We start from the raw sequence: 23,663 nt of genomic DNA, 5'->3' as shown, positions 1-23,663 counted from the left end.
GTTCGAGCTCTACGTATGATGATAGGATACCCGCACCCAGCGATAGGGCAAAGAATCGAAAGGCAATCGTAAGAGCTATGATCTCATTATTCGGGGCTCACATAACTTATTAGATGTGATGGAACGTACGGTAATCTGGATTGGGTTAGCCCATATAATTGAAAGATGAGGGGCTTAACTTGCGGTATGAATGATGAACCCTAAGATATTTGCTTAAAGATATTGAAATTGCAGCAGAGATTATTCAGAGACTGTGGAGGGGTCAAATCATTAGCAGTTTCCATAGAATTTGACCTCACACCGAAGATAACCTAATGACACAAGCTTTACCTACTATGTAGTCTCTTGGTCCATATAATGATCTAGGCTGCAAGTAGCCTTTCTCTTGCTCAAAATCCGCCTGAAATGTCTACCTTTAAAACTAAAGTGCTCTAGAGCAAGACTGAAACTTCACAAGTCAGATTCCAGGTTAACACAATCGCTATAGCATTGTTTCTTAGTATATTTTTTGGTATTTGAAATGAAGAATTGCTGTTCCATCTTTTTATGGGACCTGTTAGGTGGAACTACGGTATTATCTAACTACATGAGAATATATTGGTGGCGCAGCAGACGGAGATAACACTTCTTCAGATTAAAGTAAGATTCTAAGTTGGTCTCCATTCCTCCGTCGTTGCAGAATGGACCTGTTAGGATGACTCGTTGCCACTCTATTGCATTACGGCTGGATCAGATCACGCACTCGATACTTGATCAAACCATTTATTTTTCATAATCTGACCTAAATACTACCTATGCATAGGATACATTAACATCTGCCAATACCTCGGTACTCCGTTTAAAACAACTTAGATTTACTGAACAACAATGATTGTGAAAGCGAAGTGGGAATCTAGGGCATAGAGCAGGGATAACCGAAAGATTAGTTCATGTTTTCATGCTAAAGAAAGAAATTCCATATCTTCAAGGCATCTTTAGTTCGAATATGTTCCCCTATTAGGCTCGCTAGGCCGATCCAACAGTGGAATGACGTTTGTTATACATAGCATGATAAGGATATCGTCAGAATTACGGAATAAGCTCTTTTCAAGAGCACAAGAGCTGGATCATATGTCAGGCTATCAACCATACGCTTGACAAATAGCAGGTCTTTGGCTTCCACTTTCCACATTGCAGCGTCAAATTTTATATGCAAGTTGTGAGAAGCTCTGCTAACAGATAAGCTCCCAAGTTTCTGTTCCCGACCTGTGCTTCTTGCCCAACAGCGGATCTGCCCCAGTGAAGATATTGCACGGTGGTGGATTCGATCGTGAAAACGTCGAGAATTAAGAGTGGATTGAAAATAGACTAACGCAGGTCTCACGCGTTTGGTCTGATTCGACTAGCTGGAGGGTGAGGTTGCATTATCGCTTACGCAGGCGGGTTAACCTTGCGGCAAATATATCCTGATACTTCTCTTGTCGACTTCATCCTGTCTGCTCAGAGGCATACGGTCTGTTGAAAGATCCAATCCTCTGTGACTGATGAGTTATCTAATCAGATAACATCAGTAGCAAGTTTTTAAGGGAGAATTAGCGCTAGTTCGGTATCTAAATTTGCCCATCTGACAATTCACCTAAACGTGGCTTTCGCTATGTGATTGGCTGAGCTAGCCATAGATTGGTGACATTATTTGATTTTCCTACCCCAAGAATACTACCTATCTGTGATGTATTCTAGGGGCAAAGGAACTAATAAATGATGGGCTGACCATATAAGACAGAAATAATGGCTGCATTACATTCAAAAGGAACATCCACTCCGGGCTGCCATACTATCCGCTAATCATGTTAACACTCAATCTCAGCCCCATGACTATCCATATCCAGCGCTCCCTTATTTCGGGACCTCGATGATCCCATCGAGCGCCATTTTAGTGGCATCGGTAACGAAAGCTTCGAAGCCTGCCAATATCGCCTCTCCAATCTCACGAATAGCTGGTGTCTACTAGTAACACTTTTGATTCTGCCTGCCGTGAAATGTGTGTCCAATTCGGCACAGCCCCCACCGATATCGCCGAGACCATCTTCGCCGTTGGTTCCGGGGTTGCAGTTTTGATTGGAGCATGCGAGCATACGTTGCCCGGACATAGCAAACAAACAGGCGGAGACGTCTGTCTTGTCAAGAGAGATACAGGGCACAAAGACTTGATGTTTAGGCCTATGTAGGTTTGTTAGATCCATTTTTAACCAAACTAGTAGACGGTAGCATTAGTGGTTAGAGAACTCGCTCACTTTCGATTATGTAAACAATTTAGGAAATTTTGGGATTTGTTTGTGCAAGTAATACAATTCTCACCATTTTTCTTCCGGATACTCATTGGCTTTATTGAATGCTCGAGGGGGTATGTATCCATGAACTGAGAGTCCTGAACCGAGGACTAGAGTCATAACGGAAGCTATGGAGAATTGCATCTTTACTAGGGATGATAAGTTTTTGCACAAGATGAATAAGTTTGAAGACTGTTACAAAAGGTTTTAAGATGATATCGTAGTTCACTGAAGTTGATGCGGTGCAGTTGGTGCTTCGTATTCTTCGAAAGTTAAATGAGTGTGTTGAACGGTGAAAAACGACAATGAAAACTTGAGGACCTGTATACCACTACTTCTACGGGTGATAGATGAAAAGTTATTTACCAAATATCTACATCCAAGAATAGAGAGTTTCTAGTTTCTAGTTTCCAGTGTACGAGGGAATCAACAAGGTTGGAAATCCAACCTGCTCATTATGAGATACCCTACCAGCTTGAAATTGCCATTCGAAAGACTCGTTCTTTGGCCAATCTCCAACCAACTCCGTCAATCCTTCTAGTTTCAATGCACTCTTGTTATTGTGAGATACGGATGTTATGGTAGCAGTAGAAGGATCGTGAGAATTTCCATCCACTCAATTTCGATAATACGCACGAGAAGCTTACTCGAATCTCCCTCAGTCTCTCCAAGAATGCCCAGAGAGACTTTCGTGGGTTTGTATATATAAACAGAAGATAGTGTATGTATATTGGCTGCAATTATAGCCCCGTTTTTATTAGTGCTGGGCCTCATGAAATTTCTTCGTGCTTTGCATAGGTTCGTGCTTCTTGCTTAAGATATCAAAGCTTGATAAGAATTTCCTCCCCTTCTAACTCCAATTTATAACACGCAAAGCATCTCAAAGTGGAAAATATGAGCTAGCTGCACTGGTCCCATGCTAGTATCATATACACATCAACATAGTATAGGTTTCAAGTATCGGTTGTTTCACAGTTAGTAATTAATGTAAGCCTTCACTTCCTTACAAATTGGTTAAATTTTAAGAATACTGTATGGTTTCAAGCCTCGAACTCACTGTTCTAGTTAGCTATTTGGAGCTGTAAATTATAAGCTCGCCCAAAGAGAGCCATGCATGAGAAACGGTGTGATCAAGTTTGCTCCTGCAACTACAGTATGAGTTAACTCGATAGATCTGAAAGTAAGATCCTGTCGGAGAAAGGGAAGCTTGCGACTACCAATGAGACGAGAATAAGAACTTCGCTTCCCCTCATGCATCAAGCAAACCCCTTCATCCCACCCAGTAGTAATATCAAAATACGTCATGCCACACGAAAAAAAGAAACAAAATCCAAACTTTTGGTATTACTCTACCCGTCAAGTATCAAGTATCAACTTCCAATAGCAAATGCTCCATGTATGCATCGATCGCTAGCCCAAAACACCACGCTACACCACAATACCCAACGCAAGCGCAAACAAAAGCAACCTCAACCCCCAATCACCCCGTAAAAGACACTCCCATGACCTATATTGTCATCAGGTTGATAATATATTCAATCAATTACACAGCCGACTTTCCATGCCCGTCTCCTACCTCCCCACTATACACCTTTCATCCATTCCCTCATCCACACTCACACCCAACTGTTCCTACCCCCCCTCTTCACACCCCACCACTATTTGCGGAAGATGTCCAAACCCACGCCCGCTTGTCGAATATCCTGTAGTATCACGAAAAATATCTATAGAGTCCCCAGTTTCGTTTTCATTCTCATTCTCATTCTCACTCTCACTCTCACTCTCACTCAAAATCAAAACCTCACACTCTTCTCCCTCTCCCTCTCCATCCTCATCCATCGAACCCCTCTCCAACCGTCTCAAACCCAAACCCAAATCCAAAGGCGAACACGGTGTATTCGGCGGTGCAACCGGACTCATCTTCATCTTCATCCCCAACTCTCCCTTTCCCCTTCCAATCCCTTCACCTCCACCCTCACCCTCACTAAAAGCCAACGAATTCCACCCCACCCCCCAACCCCCCTTTCCAAAATCCAGCCCCCCCAAACCACCTCCCCACGCACCCGCCGACACCGGACTATTCCTCGGGGTCCTCGACATCCCTAGCCCCCACTGCCTCACCCCCACTCCCTCCATCTCAATCCACCGATTTCCTCTCAGATGTCTAGTCGAAGGAGAACCCATCCTCACACAACGCGGAATCCTCAGAAACTTCGAGACGGAAGAGCATTGCGGAGATAAAGGAGACGACGACGAGAAAAACTGAGAGGGAGACGAGCGCGAAGGAGTAAAAGAAGAATAAGAGTAACTGTCAAAATCTGCACCCACGATACAGGTATCAATAACGATGACTGGGATTTGCAGCGCGGATGCGGATGTGGATGGAAGGGCGAATGTAGGTGACATATTTCTTTCTCTTTGCATGCGCTTGCTCGCTCTTGTAATAATTCAATCCAATTCAAATACCAAATCCGAAATCCCCAAAAAAAGAACAAACCTGAAGATCAAATCAAATCTCTTCCATAAGCCTGAAAATTTCAAAAAATTCAGAGGAAGAATAGCAAATCAATTCAAAATCAAAATCAAAATCACCACAAACCTACCCCCTTCCCTCCTCCCCTTAAATACATTTTTCTCCCCATCCAGTCCATCATATCTCTGCCAACTCCCGGTCCCCTAAGTGGTTATACCATATACACATGTTGGTTTCAGTACATTTGATCGGCTAACTACTTCACTCGTGTCCTATTGATAATCTACCAGATAGCAAATTCAGGTCTACAACTCGGTTGCACTGCCTGCATCTACTACCTGGGTAGGTATAGGTATAAAACATCCTTTCATGGCCACGAATCTAGAAGCTCGAAATTTTTCGAAAGCCACCGTATTTGCGACCGACCAACTAGGTCTTGACAATTTGTTGGGAGGACTTTGAGGAAAGGGTATAGGAAGATGTGGATCGGATCGGTCTTCAAGGTGGCCTTTTCAAAACAATGAAAATAACTGGAAAAGAAAAGCTGAAAGGAAAAGGATTCAGAAAAACACACACAAGCAACATGAAGGAAAATAAACGGTAGTTTCAATATATTTCCTTCTTTATTCTTTCTAACAAAATTGAACTCGGGGGATATTCATACAAGGACTTCTATCTATAATGCCATGCCAAAAAAATTGAACTCGCCAATGACAGAAAAATCTAAAGCAAAGGGTTGGATCTATACTCAGGAACAACAACATTGTTACCCTTTTCGGCATTTGCCTTTTCTAAATCATTTTCAGCATCCTCTTGCTCAGCAAGGAACTTCTCGGCCTCGAGAGCTGCTATACATCCGGATCCTATCGATATAATTAGTTTTTGTCTTACAAAGTCTACCAAAAATAGATAGATGACATGCCTGCACTAGTAATAGCCTGTCGGTATCTCTTATCCTGAACATCACCAGCAGCGAAAACACCCTCGATGTTGGTATAACTGGTTCCGGGCTTGGTGACAATATATCCCTCGGAATCCGTCTCAATTTGTTCCTTGAACAATGCGGTAGCTGGATCATGTCCTACAGCATAGAATAATCCATTTGCCTCTACCTTTTCTTCCTCGCCAGTAGTGACGTTTTTGAAAACCATGTGGGTCATCAATCCTTTGTCATCACCAGTGATTTCGCCTCCCACAGTGTTGAATCTAACAGTAACTTTCTTATTGGCAAGCAATCTCTTAGCCATCGTTTTCGACGCACGTAGATGATCTTTTCGGACCAAAACAGTAACGTGGGATCCGTATTTGGTGAGGAACATAGCCTCTTCCGCAGCACTATCTCCACCACCAATAACTACCAAAGGCTTGTTTCTGAAAATTGGAACGGCTCCATCGCAGACTGCGCAGGCGGAAATACCATTTTGCCAGTATTTCTCCTCTCCTGGAAGACCGAGTCTGCGAGCCGAGGCACCAGTAGCAATGATGATGGAATCGGCTGTGTGTTCTGTTTTGTCGTCCCATTCGGTCCAGTATTTGAAGGGACGTTTGGAGAGATCTACTTTGGCGACGGTTTCAGTGATGATTTCGGTGCCGAATCGTTCGGATTGTGCGCGCATGTTATCCTTTACACAGATTCATTAGTTGAAGTTCTACCTCATATATGCAAAAAGTGTCAATCTTCTTACCATAAGTTCTTGTCCGCCAATTCCCTTGGGGAAACCAGGGAAGTTCTCAACATCGGTAGTGGTAGTCAATTGGCCACCGGCAGCAATTCCATTGGCAAGGAAACCTTCATAGAGAACAGCTATATACCGAATGTCAGCCTAATGGCCCTTCATGAATTCTCGATTTCCAATCTCAGAACATGGACTTACGTTTCAATTCCGCACGCGCAAGGTAAACGGCAGCAGTGTGAGCCGCAGGGCCGGAGCCAATGACTATTTCATAAAGTTAGTATACGTTCGTAGATACCATCTTCTAAATCCACATCCTCTTGTATTCCCCATCCCACTCCCATCCCATCCCATCCCACTCCCGTCCCATTCCAAACTCTTCCCCGCCACAGCAAAAGAGAAGGGAAATACTCACTAACAACCTTACTATGCATCTTTCTCTCTATATTTCTTCCAAGTAAACCCGCCGCAGTATTACTCTTGACCGAGTTCTTCTGTTGAAAACAAGCAGCAGCCGCAATTGAAACACCCGAACCGCTTGCCCTCAAAGTACGTTTAAGAGTTGAAGAAAACACCTTGTCGATTTGCAATAAAGTGCCCCTCTTTTTGTTTTGTTTTTTATCCCAAAGTATTTGTAGGTATGCGACTGTGAGTTTGACGGTCTTCGATCTCTGAATCTATAACTCTACTCGCAGAGGTTGTAATATGATAATTTGTGAATAGGAGAGAAGAAGGTAGGAAAGAAGTTGTGGTGTTAATAAGTATTCATTTATTTACTCGGTTGTATGTAAAAAGACTCGAAGATTCGTTAACTTATTATTATTAGTTATTACTATTAACTACTATTACTATTACTATTGATTTCAAACAATGTTCCCCGTTCCCCGCCAAAATTTCGTGATCACCAAAGCCTTGAGGGATCTGGACCACCTTTGTGTCTGGCTTTACATCAGCAAGCAGAATTTCATAATTAATAAATGATTATTGATTATTGTGATACAGATTAGGCCTAGACAAATGTGATTCATTACCTAGGTAGTTACTTTGCTTGACATCATTAAATCAGATCAAATCAGATCAAATCGGATCAGATCAGATCAGATTAGATAACATTTCTATTCTAAAGTCTACATTCTATATAACGTAGTTTATCAGTGGGTCGGTTATATCAATAGATCAACCATTTTTATCTTGAATTATTACTTCAAAGCTATATTATTCAACAATAATTAAATCAATTAATTAAAACTATTAATAATTTAATAATTTAAAATCTATTATATTATTTTAATAGATTCTTATATTATAACCTGTCTTTTTATATTTACTACAATATTAATTAGAAAATACTTCCTTATTAGAATTCCCTTCTTTTTAATACTTATTATATTGAATCTAAATATCAATCTTTTATTAAGATAATATATCAAAAGCTTTTTATTCAATAAGTATTTCTCCTTAATATAATTGAGTTTTTTATATATATCAATACTTATTTAATACTTTATTTACTATTTAAAGTATATAATTCTTTATATTTAAAAGTATATTTTTATGAATTAATCTTTTTATACTTTTAGTTAGAGTTAGTATAATCTCAAATATAAGTATAAAGGAGCTTATTTAATAATAAGTTATTTAAGATTTAATTAATATTAATTGAGAAAAAGCTTTAATTGGGTTGTAAAGGGTTTAAAAGATTTATTGATTTAAATTGAAAGAGGGGGGGGTAAATATATGAATTCGAATATCTAATTTCGAGAGTATAGCTTCAGGATTGAATAAGATTAAATCTATTTTTTAAAATCTTGATTTCATATTCTGAAAGATAATTAATTTCTTATATATAGCTTTAAAAACTATAAAGAATTTAATCTTTAAAATATAATTAATATATACCTTAATAAATTCATTAATTTAACTACTATATAAATATTTTAAATTACTAAAATAATCAATATTAAATAATTAAATTAAATAATTAAATTAAATAAAGTTAATTTGAATATAATAATAAATATAAATATATAATATTATTCTCTTTATAATATACTTGAAAAGCTATTAATTCATAACTTTTATACCTATTCAGCATCAACATTTGATATTTATCCTTTCTTTGATTCTTAATATACTTATCAAAATGTTTCAATTATTCTAAACTCGTTTTATTGTTTATTCATCCATTAAATATAGGTTTAATAATTTATTTTATAGGAAAATCGATTTCAATATATCAATTAAAGAGATAGACCTATCCCTGAACTATTAAAAATAAAAGAATAATTTCGCCCTTTCCATTTCCATATATTATTACTATAACCCATTCTTGATTATCTAATTATATAGATTTACTTCTACCACATCTCTTAATATTAATAATAATTATTACTATATATATAATTCTCATTATAAAGTCTGTTTTATCGAAATTATAGAAATCTCCATTCAAAATATTATATTTCACTTGTATATTTACAACTAATCGAAATCACTCTTTAATAAGCTTGAAATCCTTACAAAAAGCTCTTTAAAAAATTCTAAACATAATTAAAATATATCTTTAATTCGATTCGATATTTTACAAATTAATATACTTAAAGCTTCCCAACATATTTTATACTCTTTAATTCGAAAATATAATTCACTATATCTTTTATATTTTTAAATTTAAATAGAAACCCTTTTAAATCTATATCAAGAATATATTAAACAAATACTTTCTCTTTTAATTTAATCAAATCATAACTTTTTGATTGATTCTCAACTATATTAGATTTACCTCAAATTCTATTATCTAATATAATTCAAAATATATAATAAAACTAAACTACCTTTCGAATTAATAATTTTTTATTTAATTCAATAGTTTGAATAATTAAAATTATATATACTTCTTTAAAATAAATTTTCATAATTAATTATAAAGAAAACGTATATTAAATATAGAATAATAATTCAAGATAAAAATGGTCAATCTATTGATATAGCCGATCCACTGATAAACTACATTATATATATATATCTAATCTAGTATTTACAATATATCCCGAAATCCCAAAGTCATTTCTCGGTACCCCGAAATAAATAGATCTTCCCTATCGATCCTCACGCATAGCTACTCCTCATTAATAAACACTGTCCAAGGGACTCTTCAGTCAACTTTTATTACACCAAACACGGGCTCAAACTCATAATCAATTTCTTTCACTGCAACGTTGTATCTGTGCAGCTTTCCTCTGGTTCAGCCCTTCATTTCCTAGACTCATCTGCTTGCTGCTATCTAAGCGATGACATTAAAATCAGATCTTGTCCCGCCTTGGGTCTCAAATTATGGTGACTACACTAATGAACAGGTCTTTATTTTATTCAACTCACTATGCAAAACGTATTGACACTACTATGGAACTGGTTTTATTCTAAAGTCCATCATAACGTCCATCTGCTACTTGGTATAATCATCTATAGTCCCATCTCTCTTAGCACCAAACCTACCCCCTATATTCATCCCACCAAACCCAGACATATCTCTTCTGAAGAACTTTCCAATACTCTTCAGATTTCCTTCCACGGCAGACTTAGCGTCTTCGCTCAAAGGGCTTACCCCTCGATCGCCAACCCCTCCAGTTCCCATACTATCCCTAGCCGCACTAAACAACTTTTCTCCAAATCCTGCGGGGTCAAATCGTGTCTGTAATCCTGGCATACCACCAGGTGTTCCAATTCCTAGACCTGTGCTACCAAGCCCCGCAACATTCATAAGTGGTGTGAGAAGAGATGAATTTTGAACCAGCTGCTCATTAGCCTTACCATCTCTATGCATACCAAACATTTCCACTAACGCAGCCTGATCTTGCTTTCTGACACCCTTCAATTCTAAAATTTTCCGGAAATTCGTATCGCTACGGTCGGCAATGTGAATTAGGTATGCTTGAACCAATCCCTCTGGCGGTGAGGGACGGACCTGTAGCGTCTTGAGGAGCGGGTCCAGGCGAGCCATTATGTTATTCACACGCTTCTGAAATGCGGTATTTGCAGTGGCTGACGAGGGAGTGGGGGAGTGAGAGAGCAAAGTGGTCAGTCCTTTAGTTAAGACATATTTGTCTAGTAACATCTGGATAACAGGTTAGAGAAAATGTTTAATAGAAGTGGGTACCTTGCACTTGGAAAATTTACATACCTGCTCTGCGCCTACCTCGGATACAGGCCGACATTGGACGATATTTGCAATATATGTATTGGCCAAATGCTCAACAACATTATCACAGAATGCACGCGCATATTGCTGCTTTCCCACCAAGGGTAGTATTTCCCCGGCTTGATCATTGACATGTTTCAATAACTCTGCCACATAACTGCTCTGATCCCCCACACTTTCCATTTTACTCCAATTCGTATTCTTCATCTCACGCCATGATCCTTCGCAGTCAAGTTCAACTCTGTTTACCAATGATAAAACTGCTGCGCTGGCAACACCCATAAAAGTATCGGATTGTGACGATAAGTCCACTTTGGGTGTCAATTCACTGTCAATTCTCCGTTTCAGATTATCTTCTAATTGCTGAGTATTTGCGTGCCAGTAATCCGCGGTATTGAGAACAAGGATAGTGTTCTCAAGACTGGGTCCTCCCGCTCCTTGTAAGAAAAATAGTAAAACCTGCTGAGCATATTGATCAAGATATTTAGCTAGGATCTTAGAGAAGTCAAGAAGTCGTTCACTGGTTGACAACTTGGCACATTGAGCTAGGGATGTCTTGTAAAAATGGAAAAGTTCGATAGATGACGCAATCACAGCCTGTGGAGAGAACTCTTCGTCGGCTGCTATTAACGGTTGAATTCGATATTTGGGTATCATTGTGGCGAGTTGTTTGTCCTGCGAATCAACCCAGAGACTAAGATATGGCTCGAAGGCTTCCGAAATAGATCCGTGAAATGTCAGAGGTTTATCTTCGAGTGAACTGAGAGTATCAATGCTTTCTCTGGCGCCTGTAGCGAATCTCTTTTCAAGACTTTGCTCGAAATCCATAGTTTCCTGTAGGCAACTTAAGAGCAAGTTGACGTCTATCTTGTTTCCATCCGTTCGCCGCATGCTCCGCTCCAATATTCCCTTAAAATCGTCCCTAGTGCCTTCGCAAAAGGCATTTGCCAGGACCTCGTTGACTCTCCACCCAGCAGGAAATATTCCCGCATGTTCATCCTCGAATGTCTTCAACATTCTCCTGAACCAGCTGTATCTTCTACCAATATTATCCAAGCTTCCAGCTTCATCATTTCCCCTGAATACCTGCCTATATTCCCTCAATTGCGTATTGACGTACCACGTCACCAATCTTGCCCGAGCGTTATCTCCTAATGCGTCCATCACCAGACATGACTCTGCCAGCACCGCTTTCTTGCTCCCCACTTCTCCTTTGGCAAATGCCATCTCAAAGTCCTCGCAAACTTGCTCCAACAACTCTCTTTGTAACTCTGAAACACCCCTACTCAAAGTAGCAATCTGGTCTATGCTCCTATAGCTATTGAAATGCTTCATAAGTTGCAGTACAGCTTGAAGCAAGCTTGCACATTCCCGATATTGTCTCGTTTTAGCTAGACCCCTTAATTGTTCGTAAGCAGTCGTAAGCATTTGTAACCTTTTCAGAGCCGTCATGCTCAGGGTTAAGTTCTTCTTTGTGCCATCCAGTCTCTTGATATCTGCGGTCATTGAGGTGATCGTTTGCTCTGTTTGTATAGCCCGTGTCCGTACGGATTCAATCTTTTTAAAAAGATCTGCGAGCTCCGACTTTGCAGACTGCATTCGTTTGAGTGAGGAGTCATCATTGTATGCTTGGGTGGCCACGAGATTCGCGACATTATTTGACAACTCATCCTGATGAGCTTGTAGAGCAGCAGCCGTTTGATCTATAGAGGACAAAGCCGAAGGATGGGAAAATATCGTGTTCAAATGGTCAATAGGATCATAACCAGCTGCGGGGAGTGAGTATGATCAGTGGAGGTTATTGAATGTCGTGGAAGTGAGGTTGGGGGACTTACATGCATCCAGGGATGAAGGTATCGATACGCCATTCATGCTGTAATGAATGTAATGAAATAAATTAAATTATTGAGAACAGTACTCAATATGCTAATGACCAATGCATGTGTAAATAAACCAAGTGATTATTGATGTGCAGTTGCAAAAAGGTGTTTGGTATCATTTCTTTCTCATTGTAAAGTAGAAAGTGGTCGCGCTGTCTATGCGTGGCATCCTCAAAACATGTCAGCCTCGTCAGCCTTTCAACCAAGTTGAATGTTCAAAAATGTCCAAACATTTTTGAGCTCCATTACGGAAGTATGCTTTTTATGAATTGCTTTATTATACATTGAGCCATATAGCTACTTATAGTATGGGTATGCTTGACCCCATAGTGTTTTCAGACAACCGCGCTATGCAATTTCTCTGTGGTTTCGTCATACTAAATGGAGAGCTGGCCTTCAATTTCATCTTCGAAAGCATCAAGAACCCCCGAGAAGACTCTATTTCCCAAATCTACCTAATCGGGCCTTTGAGTATTCAAAATGTCTATGCATGTTGAAAGCCCTCATCTTTCGAAATATTGGGTGATTTATGCATCATGTAAAGCTTTGAATCCAGCTGATATCAAACTTCGCGGCCCTGATGCATCTGCTGTCCCTGTCCAGTAAAATAGTCCCTGAATTTTGTCAGTAAACGCCTATAACCAACAGAAACAGGGGTGACTTACTCCCAGCCGCCTTTGTCTACAATAGTCAGCTTTCATTCTGACTGTTTGTGGATTATCGTAAGAGACCCATCCTCCATCACCTCCATGACAGGAAGCTGAAATAGTCGTAGTATCAACTACTTCTTGAGTCCCAGGCCGTGGTAATAACTTGTACTCGAATGTTCCCTCTTCTCCACCGCAGCCTTGGTATGGGTGACCTGGTCCTCTAGAGTTCAAAAAGGATCTTCCATATACTGGAACTCCGAGTAATACCTTTGAGGCTGGAAAACCAGTCGATACAACATAATCGACGGCAGCACTTCCATTTGCTGCATCCGGCATATTTCCAGGAAAAAGTTGGGCGTGATGTCCTGACTTTTGGGACCATGAACCATGAAAGTCGTAGGCCATGAGATTGATGAAATCTCTAAAACAAGAGAACATGTTAGTACAGCGAATTTTTGAAATACAGATATGGGGACACAATGTATTTCATAGATCAAGACTTCGATCGCTCGAGGAGTGTGGATATAAATCATCCTTACAAATAATCTTGAGCTTTATAAAGATCGATGTTTTGCAAAGCCCATCGTCCGGCGGGTAAAGCAGCTGTTAAAAGATATCTTTCGTCTGGTAGATGAATCCGAATAGCAGCGAGGAGCGCAAGGAAATTTCGACCTTGTTCAGGATCTGATGGATGTTCCCAGTCGACTAGCTTGTCAGTATGATCGTTATCAACCATAGAATTGATACTTACTATCAACACCATTGAAACCTGTGGCATCAACTAGACCTCGGACCGACTTTCCGAAATGATCTCTTGTGGCAGCTGAAGCAGCAACTTGCGGGAAATGTTGGCTTGCCGCACCACCGCCTATTGAGATGATGAGCTGGAGATGTGGATGCTCTTGTTTTAAACGCATGAACGACCCCAGACAGCCACCCCCAGTGGCACCGTCAACGGGCATTTGCATATCTGCCCATTCATCACTCAACTGATGTAGTTAGCAACAGTGGGAGGTATCATTTTGAGGGACAAAAAACCAACAAAAACTCCACCATCCGGGCCAACATGAGCAAAAGCATAAAAGACATGGCTGATGCAACCAAAATTCAGTGATCCAGGTGTCTCACCGCGATAAACTCGATAGTTGGGGTAGTACACGGCATTTTTATACATAATGTTAGAGATACTCGCGGCGATTGATGGCTGAGAGGGTCTGCGAGTGTCTATCTGTGGTCTCGAGTTCCAGGGTATAGGAGGAGCTCCGTACGGATATGACATCTTTAAGCAGACGAGAAAGAATGGAAATCAGTGAATGAATTATCTCCCACAAATGCTTTTTTCTTGATTCAAGTCGACGTTGGGTAGCAACAGTATCGAAGAGGAGGTAGATGAGTGTCTGATTTGGAGAAAGAAGGGAAAGATAAGAACTTGAAAGCAGCTCCCTTGATCTTGAGGAGAGCTTTAATGTTTGAAAGAACTTTAGTACGATGAATTCACCTGCAAGGCTGATTATGCTTGAAGATGGAGATTCAAGGTCGGTAGTTTGGTAGTACATATGCATCAGAAATGACGAAGGAACAGATCAATCATACATATTCACTAATAAATCCACCAGCAGACTAGCATAGCTGAATTGTGGGAGTTTGTGATAGTGGAGCGATGAAGGAAAAGGTGTGTGGGGATGATGACTTTGTAAGGAAGTTCCTAGTTAAGGATAAATTTCCAAATCGACGGCAGGGCGACCTAAGGGAAGATCCGAGCCATGAGCGATACTAGCCAAGTTGAAGCCGGTTTCAATAAGTCCAACGGGATGATTGCTGTATACCGAAAGGTATGTATGTATGTATTCTCTTCTTCCTTTGATACATACGCAAAGAGTCTAAAGACAAATCTATGACTGCTGGAGCCGTATATACTCATATACCTAGGTGGGTAGGTATCTTTAGGTTAGTATCCCAGAGGTAGATCTGCACTACCTGCACCAGACCAACAAGCAATATGTGTGTGTGGCTGTGGCGTTGCGTAAAACAGATCGAATCAAATTCACAGTTCCGTAGCTTCACCATTGGAAATCAGCGGAAGTGGTATCGTATCGATGTAGGCTCAGAAAGAGTATCGGAAGAACGACGGAAGATCATTCGGCGAGCTGAGAATAGCTTTTCGTGAAAGAGGAGAACGTTTAATAACTTATTAGCTTGAAAAATGCGACTCAACCTCCGCCGGCCAATATCATTTTGAGTAACATTATCAATCCAAAATATATATTCCGTTTGCCACGCCATTGAAGCGATGATACCGTATTCGGAATCTTCTCCTTTTCCCTCGTTGAAGTTTGAACCATTCATCATTCGATACATTTACCTATTGCATCGGAATTAGGATTAGGATCAAGATTTAAGAGTTAAACATGCTTTTCGACTATACCTAGGTATCCATTGCATCCACCATGTTACAGCAATCTAATGCAATGCTCATCGGCTAAACCCTTAGAAACTAGAGGGGTCAAAAACAAAATAAATAGAAAATCAAGTGATGGACGGATGAATGTATAATTTATTTTACCACTTCAATGTGGGTTTTGAAGATTCCATTTACCAAGATCAACGTGCAAAGTTCGTGTTCTGACTCGCTCATTGATTCTGCATGCATGCATGGCATTGCATGCGCCATGGCTCATGATATCGATGGAAGATAGCGACCCTACCTCGCGGGTGACAGGAAAAGTGACACACGAATTTATCAGAGAAACATTCACTTTTTTAGAATTCAATAGAAAATCAACCAATCAAGATATTTTTAGAATAATATATTATTTATTTGGATTACTAATTCAATAATATTATTAGCTTTTAAAAAGAATTTCAATTTTGATCATAAGTTAATAGACTTATATTATATTCAAGTTTATATAAAATTATTAAAAAGCTAATAACTTTAATAAATTACAAAAATACTTTAATTTCAATAGAAAATTTAATATTTAAATACTTAAAAAAAAGAGCATTCTTTCTATTAGTTTATAATCTAAAAAAAAACTTATTAACATTAATAAATAATTGAAAAATTAAATATAAATAATATTTAAACTTGAAATAAGCCTAGTTTTCAATAATCATTAATTTTTCATTGAATCAATAAATAAAGATGAAAATCATATTATTAGAAAATTCTCATTCGAAATATCTTATAATGAATATTCTAGAATTTTATATTGATAACAAATGAGCTAGCTAGAAGCTAAATGTATAGTCTAAAATCCTATCAAAATTTTAACAGGGAAATAAACTTATGTATACCATTTTTCCTGTCACCCGCGAGCCTACTTAACTCATCTACTGAGCTACTGACCTGATATACCTAGTAGCTCCATACATATTACCTACTATCGCTACTATCTAACTACTAGGTATCATCACCAGCCTACTTACAATATGTGCACAACTCTGCAGCGTCAATGCACCTTCAGGCATCGGTAACCAATCTTTATAAATTTACCGTCATCAATTCTTAAGAACCCTATCCTTGCTTGATCAGTATCGTGAGAAAATGTTGAAAATCTTCGTGATCTTTTTTTTTGTGGAGATTTTGTTTTCTAAGGACAACTGGCAAGTATTTGGGTGAGGTGCTGGTATCTGAGAAAATGAGTGCAAACACCCAATGGCTTGCCCAGCCGAGCCAGTCTGCTATCGCAAGCTAATCTATTATGATTCCCTGAGTTTCCGTGTGTCCGTGGACATTCGGAGGAATCCTATAGACTTATTACTGTAAAAAAGTGATCGAACTTCCAGCTCTATATCTCACAGGTATATTGAGCAAGTATCATGATATCGGCTGAGAATCGGTACAGGGTTTTCCAAAAAGATCAAAAGATGCGAGCAGCATAGCAAAGAAATGTGAATCGGATCGGCAAAAGAAAAGATCAATGGCCATAGCTTCAGCCGTAAAACAACCTGGAGTGCCGAATGGTAGGTCCCGCTCTCCTTATCTTGAACTGAGATGCAGAAGGAGCCGAGTTGGCACGCATATTGAAGTACAGTAGGTGTATCTAGCCGAATCATGCGAGTCCCTAGGGGGGTACCTACCTCGCTAACTACTTATCTACTGTAGTAATGAAGAATTGATAGATTGGTATATCTTGGAAGTATAGTAGTATTATGCATCTTTATTCAATATTCCGAAAAACGTCTTGTAATCACTACCGTGTACTCTCGTACTTCTGTAATACTCTTTACTCTGTCCTCGGTACTCTCTTCTCTCTAGTCAAGAATATCGGACCAAGTGGTGATTTGTGTTATTTCAATCCATTTTTGAAGCCTTAGAGTATATGTGTGTAACAAGAACATGACCAGAAGTGTCTCTTCGGGCCAAAGATATACGGAATGGATGTGCGAGTGGTAGTGTGAGCACAAAACTGTAGGTAGATATGCATGTAGGAAAATATGTACTCCGTACTGTGAGATGCACGGTAAAGACTAGGATTTTAGGTAAATATGCACAAGAAAATCCAACAACCAGTGTCAAATGGATGATGTACTTGTTGTTGGTGCGGTAGAGTAGTAAGTAGCTGCATCAAAAACTTGGTATCACTCAAGTGAAGTTTGATGTCTCGTTATTGGGCACGAGTAAAGCGTACCTACATTGCCCGTTACCCAGTATATTTCCTATTTGATCCTAAACATTGCGCGAATTGTGGCTGGAATTATTATTAATATCCATCCACCTTGCGAGTTCATTTATATTTGGGTTAACATGCAGCTCGAGATGTTGTGGTATGTTACCCCTAGTTTCAGTTATAATAGGCTGGCGCTAACCATAATAATGATAATAATGACTTCTGAAATATGATTACTAATACGCGAGGCTGTCAAAAATCAATCTTTCTAGACATCACAAGATCGTTTCTTTGAAGTCATCACTCTCTGTACACCCACACTCTAGTTGAGGTTCGGATATCGATCCATACAATGTGAATCTTGTCTTTCAGTCACAATACATATCGTACTATCCAGGTAAATCCAAGGCACATTTTAGTTGTCTACCTAATAAAACAAGGCTCAACACGTACATTGAGCTTCACCAGATTCGCAATCACCCACATAGATTATCTGCTTTGCTCCCTCCGGCAGATCACATTGCGAAATCATTCAATCAGCAACGAAAACGCCAGTTCTCGGCCGACCCATAAGATACCGAATATGGCTGAAATATTACAACAGAGACCTAGTGCTTTCGCAGCACAGGCTTCAGCTTCTACAGCCCAGCAAATTCTAGATCACAAAGCCCCAGCATACAGGTTTTCATTCACACCTTTTCTGTTTAACAACTATCGCATGGGTATTTCGCCAGATCGGCCGACGTGTAAAGCATATCTTCAAGGGCACTGTCCTCTCGGGACTAATTGCCCTGATAAGCATGCTACCAATCCCAATAACTCATGGAATTTCAACAATATGGTTTGCAAACATTGGCTAAGGGGGCTCTGCAAAAAAGGTGAAACATGCGAGTTTCTTCACGAGTTCAATTTGAGGAAGATGCCGGAGTGCAACTTCTTTGTAAAGAACGGGTATTGCTCTAATGGAGGTACGTTTGTGTAGCTATCTGATGCTTCAAGAGTTACACTAACCAGTCTAGATGAGTGTCTTTATTTACATGTAGATCCTGCTTCAAAAATGGGAAATTGCCCGCATTACGATAAGGGGTTTTGTCCGCTGGGTCCCAGGTGCTCCAAAAAGCACATTCGCAAAGCTCTCTGCGAATTTTACTTGGCAGGATTTTGTCCAGATGGACCCAAATGTAAAAAGGCTCATCCGAGATGGCCTTCTGACTTACCAAAGCCAACTATCAAGGTCGAGAGGGATCCAGAAGAAGTTGCCGAAGAACAAGCGAGAATCAGAGAGAATGCAGAGAGAGAAGCGGACAGGGAAAGGGGATTTGGAGAAGGACGACCTAGACAGAGATGGAGGGGTGGTTTTAGCTATCGCGGAAGGGGTGGTGGAGGTGAAAGAGGCCAACGAGGTCGCGGACATTAAGGATACAGGATGCGAAACCAAAACTCAATTTACATGCAGCTCATGAGGGGAACCCTGATGATGGACTATAATTACGGGACCTTGAGCTATTTTCCACCAGGACAAATTACTATCGACTTGCACGTTGTGGGTTACACAGGCCTCCCACCCCATACCCATCAAAATTATATCGACCTCGTTGGCCGTCTCACCGCTACTAACAAAGAAAACGGGTCTGTCATGCAAGACAAGCCCCATCCTTCCCGCAACATATGCAAGAAAGCCGTCTTCATCACAACAAGGCTGAGACACGACTAAAAAGCTAGACATTACCAGCCACTTTATGAACAGGGTACTGAGCGATTCGACCAATGGAGCGAGCTGCATCATGCAAACATCACCAAAAATGGAAAAGCTCTCAATCGCATAGTGTTGATCAATTCCTTTCTTGTCATTCGTAGTCCTACATGGGATGATTATCTCAACCATATCGGTCTGGAACATCGTGACATTCCCAGGCACGGAAACGGCGTGGCATGGGACATAACGAATATCAAGCCTGTTTCATGCCGAATTTAGACTTACCAATAGTGCAATGCAAATTATATTCAATGAATTAAGAACTAGCATTGGATTTGTAGAGTCCAGTACTACCGAAGAGGAGCATGCGGTGGAGGCGATAAATTGCACTCCTAAATGAAATCATGCTTCGAAATGTCCGTCCCATCTAATACACATGGACACTGAATGCCTGAAAACATTGGTATTTAGAGAATCGTTTAATCATTGTCATACTCGACTGGGGTGTGCTTTCTTCATCCACTTTGTAAGAACTAAATCAATAACTATGGTGCAAATAACTTAACTATGTTTACAAGTGGAGATGTTTGCGCCTGTCCAGATTCCATATTCCCCAAACGCCATGTTTCTCAATCCGAGATTCCTACGATGCAAACTAAAAGCAAACACATGATCCAATCCACCCATTAGATCGCAAAATATGTCCTATATACCTTCTCAAAATGTCAATATCCGATGGCCTAATTTCCCTGCTGACTCGCAATCGAAATGTAGTCGCTTCCGGCTAAACCAGCTCCCCCGCTCATCTCGCTACTATCGGGCGTGAAAGGTCTGCCCTCAAAGCTAGATGTACTAGAGCTTCCAGGTATGCTCGATTGAAGAGTTTCCTCTGCGGGTTCCGGCTTAAACTTCTTAACTCCCATCATCCACCCTACCAATCCCCGAGGCACCCATGCTCCAATGAATCCATACACACTGCTTCCCATACCCACTCGGATGATTCCACCTTTCTTGCTTTCCATCGCGTCGAAAACCGCATTGTTTAACTCTCGGAGACTACTGCCTTTTCCGTAGCCTCCACCTTGTGATCCACAACCCATTGCTGCCCCTATGTTTGATCGATTCACAGCAGCATAACTGCGTGAATATACGTGTCGGGATGACGAATCCCAATCTGAGTTAGGAGGAGAGCGGCCCCGGTATGATTGAAGTTGATTCTTAGGTCCAAAGAGAGAGAAATCAAAAGTTCCAAGCTGTAGGTTGATCACGGGGATGGAAAGAGGGGAAAGCTCGGATGTAAGAATTTGGGTAAACGTTTTGAGGAAGGATGTGGTGGAGGACTCGGGAGCGTGAAATGCAGGTGAGAGAGACGGAATAATATTTGGAGTCAAGACGAGAACGGAAGGCTTTGGAATGTTCTTGCTATGAGTGCCCTGAAATGGTAACTCCGCGAGAAGAGGAAGAAAGTTTTGAAGGGTGAGAATGGGGTTCAATAGACGAGTATTGAGGAGGTCCGATAATGTTGACGCCGATATAGTGGCGATCGGAGTAGATGGATAAGCAAGTGAAGGAATAAGAATCAGAGATCTGAATATCAAGTGATGGGTTTTACCACCTTGAAAGGGGGAATGTGGTGCTCGTAAGTGTGCGGTAAATCTTTCGATTGCAGCAGAAGCACTTGATGGCTACAATAATATTAGTATACATGACTCGGGCGATAAATATTACAAACTCACATCGACGATATCAATCATCAAAGGTTTGATGTCTTGCCTAGATTCATTCTGTACTAAGACTTCTTCCTCTATCGTATTGCATACGACATAAACAATGAATCCTCGGCGCTCCAAATCCAGAGAAATCGACCTAGTTATCGGTTCTGAAGGGGATCCTGCAATTACCACAACTTCTTGTCTTGCTCCAGTCGCTGCGCGCCTAGCTCTGCGTTTCTTGCGGTAGTCTGACTTCTTTCTAATGACATAATATGTCACTCCACCCATCACTACAATAATAGCTCCTGCGAGGAGCTTGTTCTTTGATACCCATTGTTCGATCCGGGTATATACTGATTGAGATGCCGCGATAGTCCGAGTTGATGGCGGTGGTTTGGGTCGCGCAGATGGGGGGATCCATTCTGCAGAGGCGAGAGACACTCTTATTGATGCAGCTACCTTATCAATATGTCTTTCGATATAATCTGCAACATCATCGCTATACTTCTTGATATTATTCGGTACGGAGGACAACTGTCAGAAGATACTATCAGCAGCTATAACCTTGAATGAAACAGGATACTTACAGTATCAAAGAATACTTGATCATCTGCAGACATTTTGAAATAACTTTCTGATGAAATTTCTCTCAAGTGGCTTGTTGATATATTTGATCTAGAAACTTGCTTGAAGTGTGGGGAAGGAAAGCTCGGCCGGCATCATTTATCTTCAGCCTTGTGAGCCTTATCTTATCGACAAGCGGAATCTAGCGACCCGCTTAAATTCTCATAATCGAAATGCGGGACAAGGGCATATCGATATGTTGGCGCGTCAGCCTTGTGTTTGGCTGCTTGATCACAACTCCGATACGACAGGATACCTTCCATTACCAATAAAGTCTTCCTTCTAGTAGTTTCTGAGGCCGTTTATTTTGATGTATACAACGACAGCACGTTCCCTCTCAATCTTAGAGCAGTCCTGAACGGATCTATGCATATTCTTCCACAACGAAAGGAATACTTGGACCCCTCATCATTGTTTTGCTAGCTGGTTCCTAAAAATGTCTGCTAATACTGAACGCGATGCACTTATATCGTCATACTCTCATCTGAAGGGAATGAAACGAGAAGCCGAAGCACTTCATTCTCTTAAGAAAATTGCGTCGTTAGTCAAACCTATCATGAGAGCACGCCATTGGCGCGTAGGTACTTTAACAGAATTCTACCCAGACCAGCAAAATCTACTAGGTATGCTAATCTACTCGTACGATTTATAGCGGGAAAGAACTCACTTTGGGGAATAGGTCTTAATGTAAATAGAGGGCAGAAAATATGTCTACGGTTGAGATATCCTGGAGATCAAAATCAATTTCTGCCGATGGAACAGGTGGTCGATACAATGCTTCATGAATTATGCCATAACGAGATCGGACCTCACAATCAAGAATTTCATGCTTTATGGGATCAACTACGGAAGGAACATGAAGGTTTGATAGACAAAGGATATACTGGAGAAGGTTTCCTGTCAGAAGGAAAGAGTTTGGGTGGACGCAGAGTACCACGACACGAAGCAAGACGTCTAGCCCGCATAGCTGCAGAGAAAAGACAGAACTCTCTCAAAGGATCGGATCAGAAGCTAGGAGGTCGGCCTGTGCTATATGGTACCGATATTCGGAAGGTTATCGTAGATGCGATCGAGCGCAGAAACAAAGTGCTCAAAGGTTGTGGAGACAGCAGGATGAACCCTATCGAGATCAGAGACTTGGCCGATGAAGCTACACACAATGGATTCAAAACTGTAGCAGAAGAAGATTCAGCTAACGACGCAGCAATTGCTCAAGCTATGTGGGAGCTTGTTCAAGAAGATCAAAAAAAAGAGTATGGAGACCTTTATATTCCTCCTTCTGTCCAAAACCCTGCGGGAATAAGCGGTGGTAATGTTGGGGGGCGGGCATTGGATGAGAATTCCAAGTCGACGTCTGAAAACCCTTCAACTAGACGACCCGCATCTTCGACTTTGGCATCGACCGGCTTGGGAACATCTCGGCAGCCTTTGGGCCATGTCAGTCGGCTAGTTGTCGAAAATTCAAACAAGTCAAAATCTCCCCCAAAACCAAAGGATCCTCAGAATGAAACAGCACAAGGACCAGTATACTCTGCACCTACCTTGACAGGATGGACATGTACTATATGTACACTTCACAACCCGATTGATTTTTTGTGCTGCGATGCCTGTACTACTGAGAGGCCAGAAAGCATCACTAAGCAAGTTGATCAAAACTCTCAGAGGAAAGCCGCAGCTAGACCTCTTCCACCCCAACCACAAATGTGGACTTGTCGATGGTGCAGCACCAAAATGGAAAATCAATGGTGGACTTGCTCTACTTGCGGAAAAATGAAAGAAAGTTCATGAGATAATGAAACTGTCCAATGAAGGCGTTCACGAGAAATATGGCTATG

General features: G+C 40.6%; 8 protein-coding genes across 8 annotated transcripts; 2 read left to right on the top strand and 6 right to left on the bottom strand.

Annotated features, from left to right (window-relative positions):
* Positions 1-1,829: 1,829 nt before the first annotated feature.
* On the bottom strand, positions 1,830-2,453 carry EAF01_002375 (uncharacterized protein; the record flags this gene model as incomplete). The annotated part of the gene is made up of 2 exons (XM_038910627.1): positions 1,830-2,199; positions 2,338-2,453. 2 exons carry the CDS (start codon positions 2,451-2,453, stop codon positions 1,830-1,832), a joined length of 486 nt encoding a protein of 161 aa, XP_038773549.1.
* Positions 2,454-3,941: 1,488 nt separating this feature from the next.
* Positions 3,942-4,715, bottom strand: EAF01_002374 (uncharacterized protein; the record flags this gene model as incomplete). Its single annotated transcript, XM_038910626.1, has 1 exon — positions 3,942-4,715. The coding sequence occupies one exon, from the start codon at positions 4,713-4,715 to the stop codon at positions 3,942-3,944; it is 774 nt and encodes a 257-aa protein (XP_038773548.1).
* A 790-nt stretch (positions 4,716-5,505) lies between these two features.
* Positions 5,506-6,889, bottom strand: EAF01_002373 (uncharacterized protein; the record flags this gene model as incomplete). Its single annotated transcript, XM_038910625.1, has 5 exons — positions 5,506-5,645; positions 5,705-6,404; positions 6,468-6,586; positions 6,657-6,719; positions 6,871-6,889. The coding sequence occupies 5 exons, from the start codon at positions 6,887-6,889 to the stop codon at positions 5,506-5,508; spliced, it is 1,041 nt and encodes a 346-aa protein (XP_038773547.1).
* Positions 6,890-9,900: 3,011 nt separating this feature from the next.
* Positions 9,901-12,525, bottom strand: EAF01_002372 (uncharacterized protein; the record flags this gene model as incomplete). Its single annotated transcript, XM_038910624.1, has 3 exons — positions 9,901-10,569; positions 10,636-12,422; positions 12,489-12,525. 3 exons carry the CDS (start codon positions 12,523-12,525, stop codon positions 9,901-9,903), a joined length of 2,493 nt encoding a protein of 830 aa, XP_038773546.1.
* A 535-nt stretch (positions 12,526-13,060) lies between these two features.
* EAF01_002371 (uncharacterized protein) lies at positions 13,061-14,462 on the bottom strand (the record flags this gene model as incomplete). The annotated part of the gene is made up of 5 exons (XM_038910623.1): positions 13,061-13,147; positions 13,199-13,604; positions 13,723-13,888; positions 13,935-14,172; positions 14,226-14,462. 5 exons carry the CDS (start codon positions 14,460-14,462, stop codon positions 13,061-13,063), a joined length of 1,134 nt encoding a protein of 377 aa, XP_038773545.1.
* A 3,917-nt stretch (positions 14,463-18,379) lies between these two features.
* EAF01_002370 (uncharacterized protein) lies at positions 18,380-19,213 on the top strand (the record flags this gene model as incomplete). Its single annotated transcript, XM_038910622.1, has 2 exons — positions 18,380-18,764; positions 18,816-19,213. 2 exons carry the CDS (start codon positions 18,380-18,382, stop codon positions 19,211-19,213), a joined length of 783 nt encoding a protein of 260 aa, XP_038773544.1.
* A 766-nt stretch (positions 19,214-19,979) lies between these two features.
* On the bottom strand, positions 19,980-21,960 carry EAF01_002369 (uncharacterized protein). The gene is made up of 3 exons (XM_038910621.1): positions 21,792-21,960; positions 21,229-21,738; positions 19,980-21,177 (listed from the first exon to the last, which is right to left on the bottom strand). Exons 1-3 carry the CDS (start codon positions 21,822-21,824, stop codon positions 20,233-20,235), a joined length of 1,488 nt encoding a protein of 495 aa, XP_038773543.1. The 5' UTR covers positions 21,825-21,960; the 3' UTR covers positions 19,980-20,232.
* A 304-nt stretch (positions 21,961-22,264) lies between these two features.
* Positions 22,265-23,616, top strand: EAF01_002368 (uncharacterized protein; the record flags this gene model as incomplete). The annotated part of the gene is made up of 2 exons (XM_038910620.1): positions 22,265-22,451; positions 22,508-23,616. 2 exons carry the CDS (start codon positions 22,265-22,267, stop codon positions 23,614-23,616), a joined length of 1,296 nt encoding a protein of 431 aa, XP_038773542.1.
* Between the last annotated feature and the right edge of the window lie 47 nt (positions 23,617-23,663).

Source organism: Botrytis porri (genome assembly GCF_014898465.1).
Source record: "Botrytis porri strain MUCL 3234 chromosome Unknown BPOR_003, whole genome shotgun sequence".
Classification (NCBI taxonomy): Eukaryota; Fungi; Ascomycota; class Leotiomycetes; order Helotiales; family Sclerotiniaceae; genus Botrytis; species Botrytis porri.
The sequence above is the reverse complement of the archived record's forward strand: the minus strand, read 5'-3'. Positions and strand labels throughout refer to the sequence as shown.

Coding starts and splice junctions, on each gene's coding strand:
- EAF01_002369 (XM_038910621.1), bottom strand. CDS start 21,824: ATGTCTGCAGATGATCAAGTATTCTTTGATACT. Junction 21,739..21,791: donor ATCAAGTATTCTTTGATACT/GTAAGTATCCTG, acceptor ATCTTCTGACAG/TTGTCCTCCGTACCGAATAA. Junction 21,178..21,228: donor TGATGATTGATATCGTCGAT/GTGAGTTTGTAA, acceptor ATATTATTGTAG/CCATCAAGTGCTTCTGCTGC.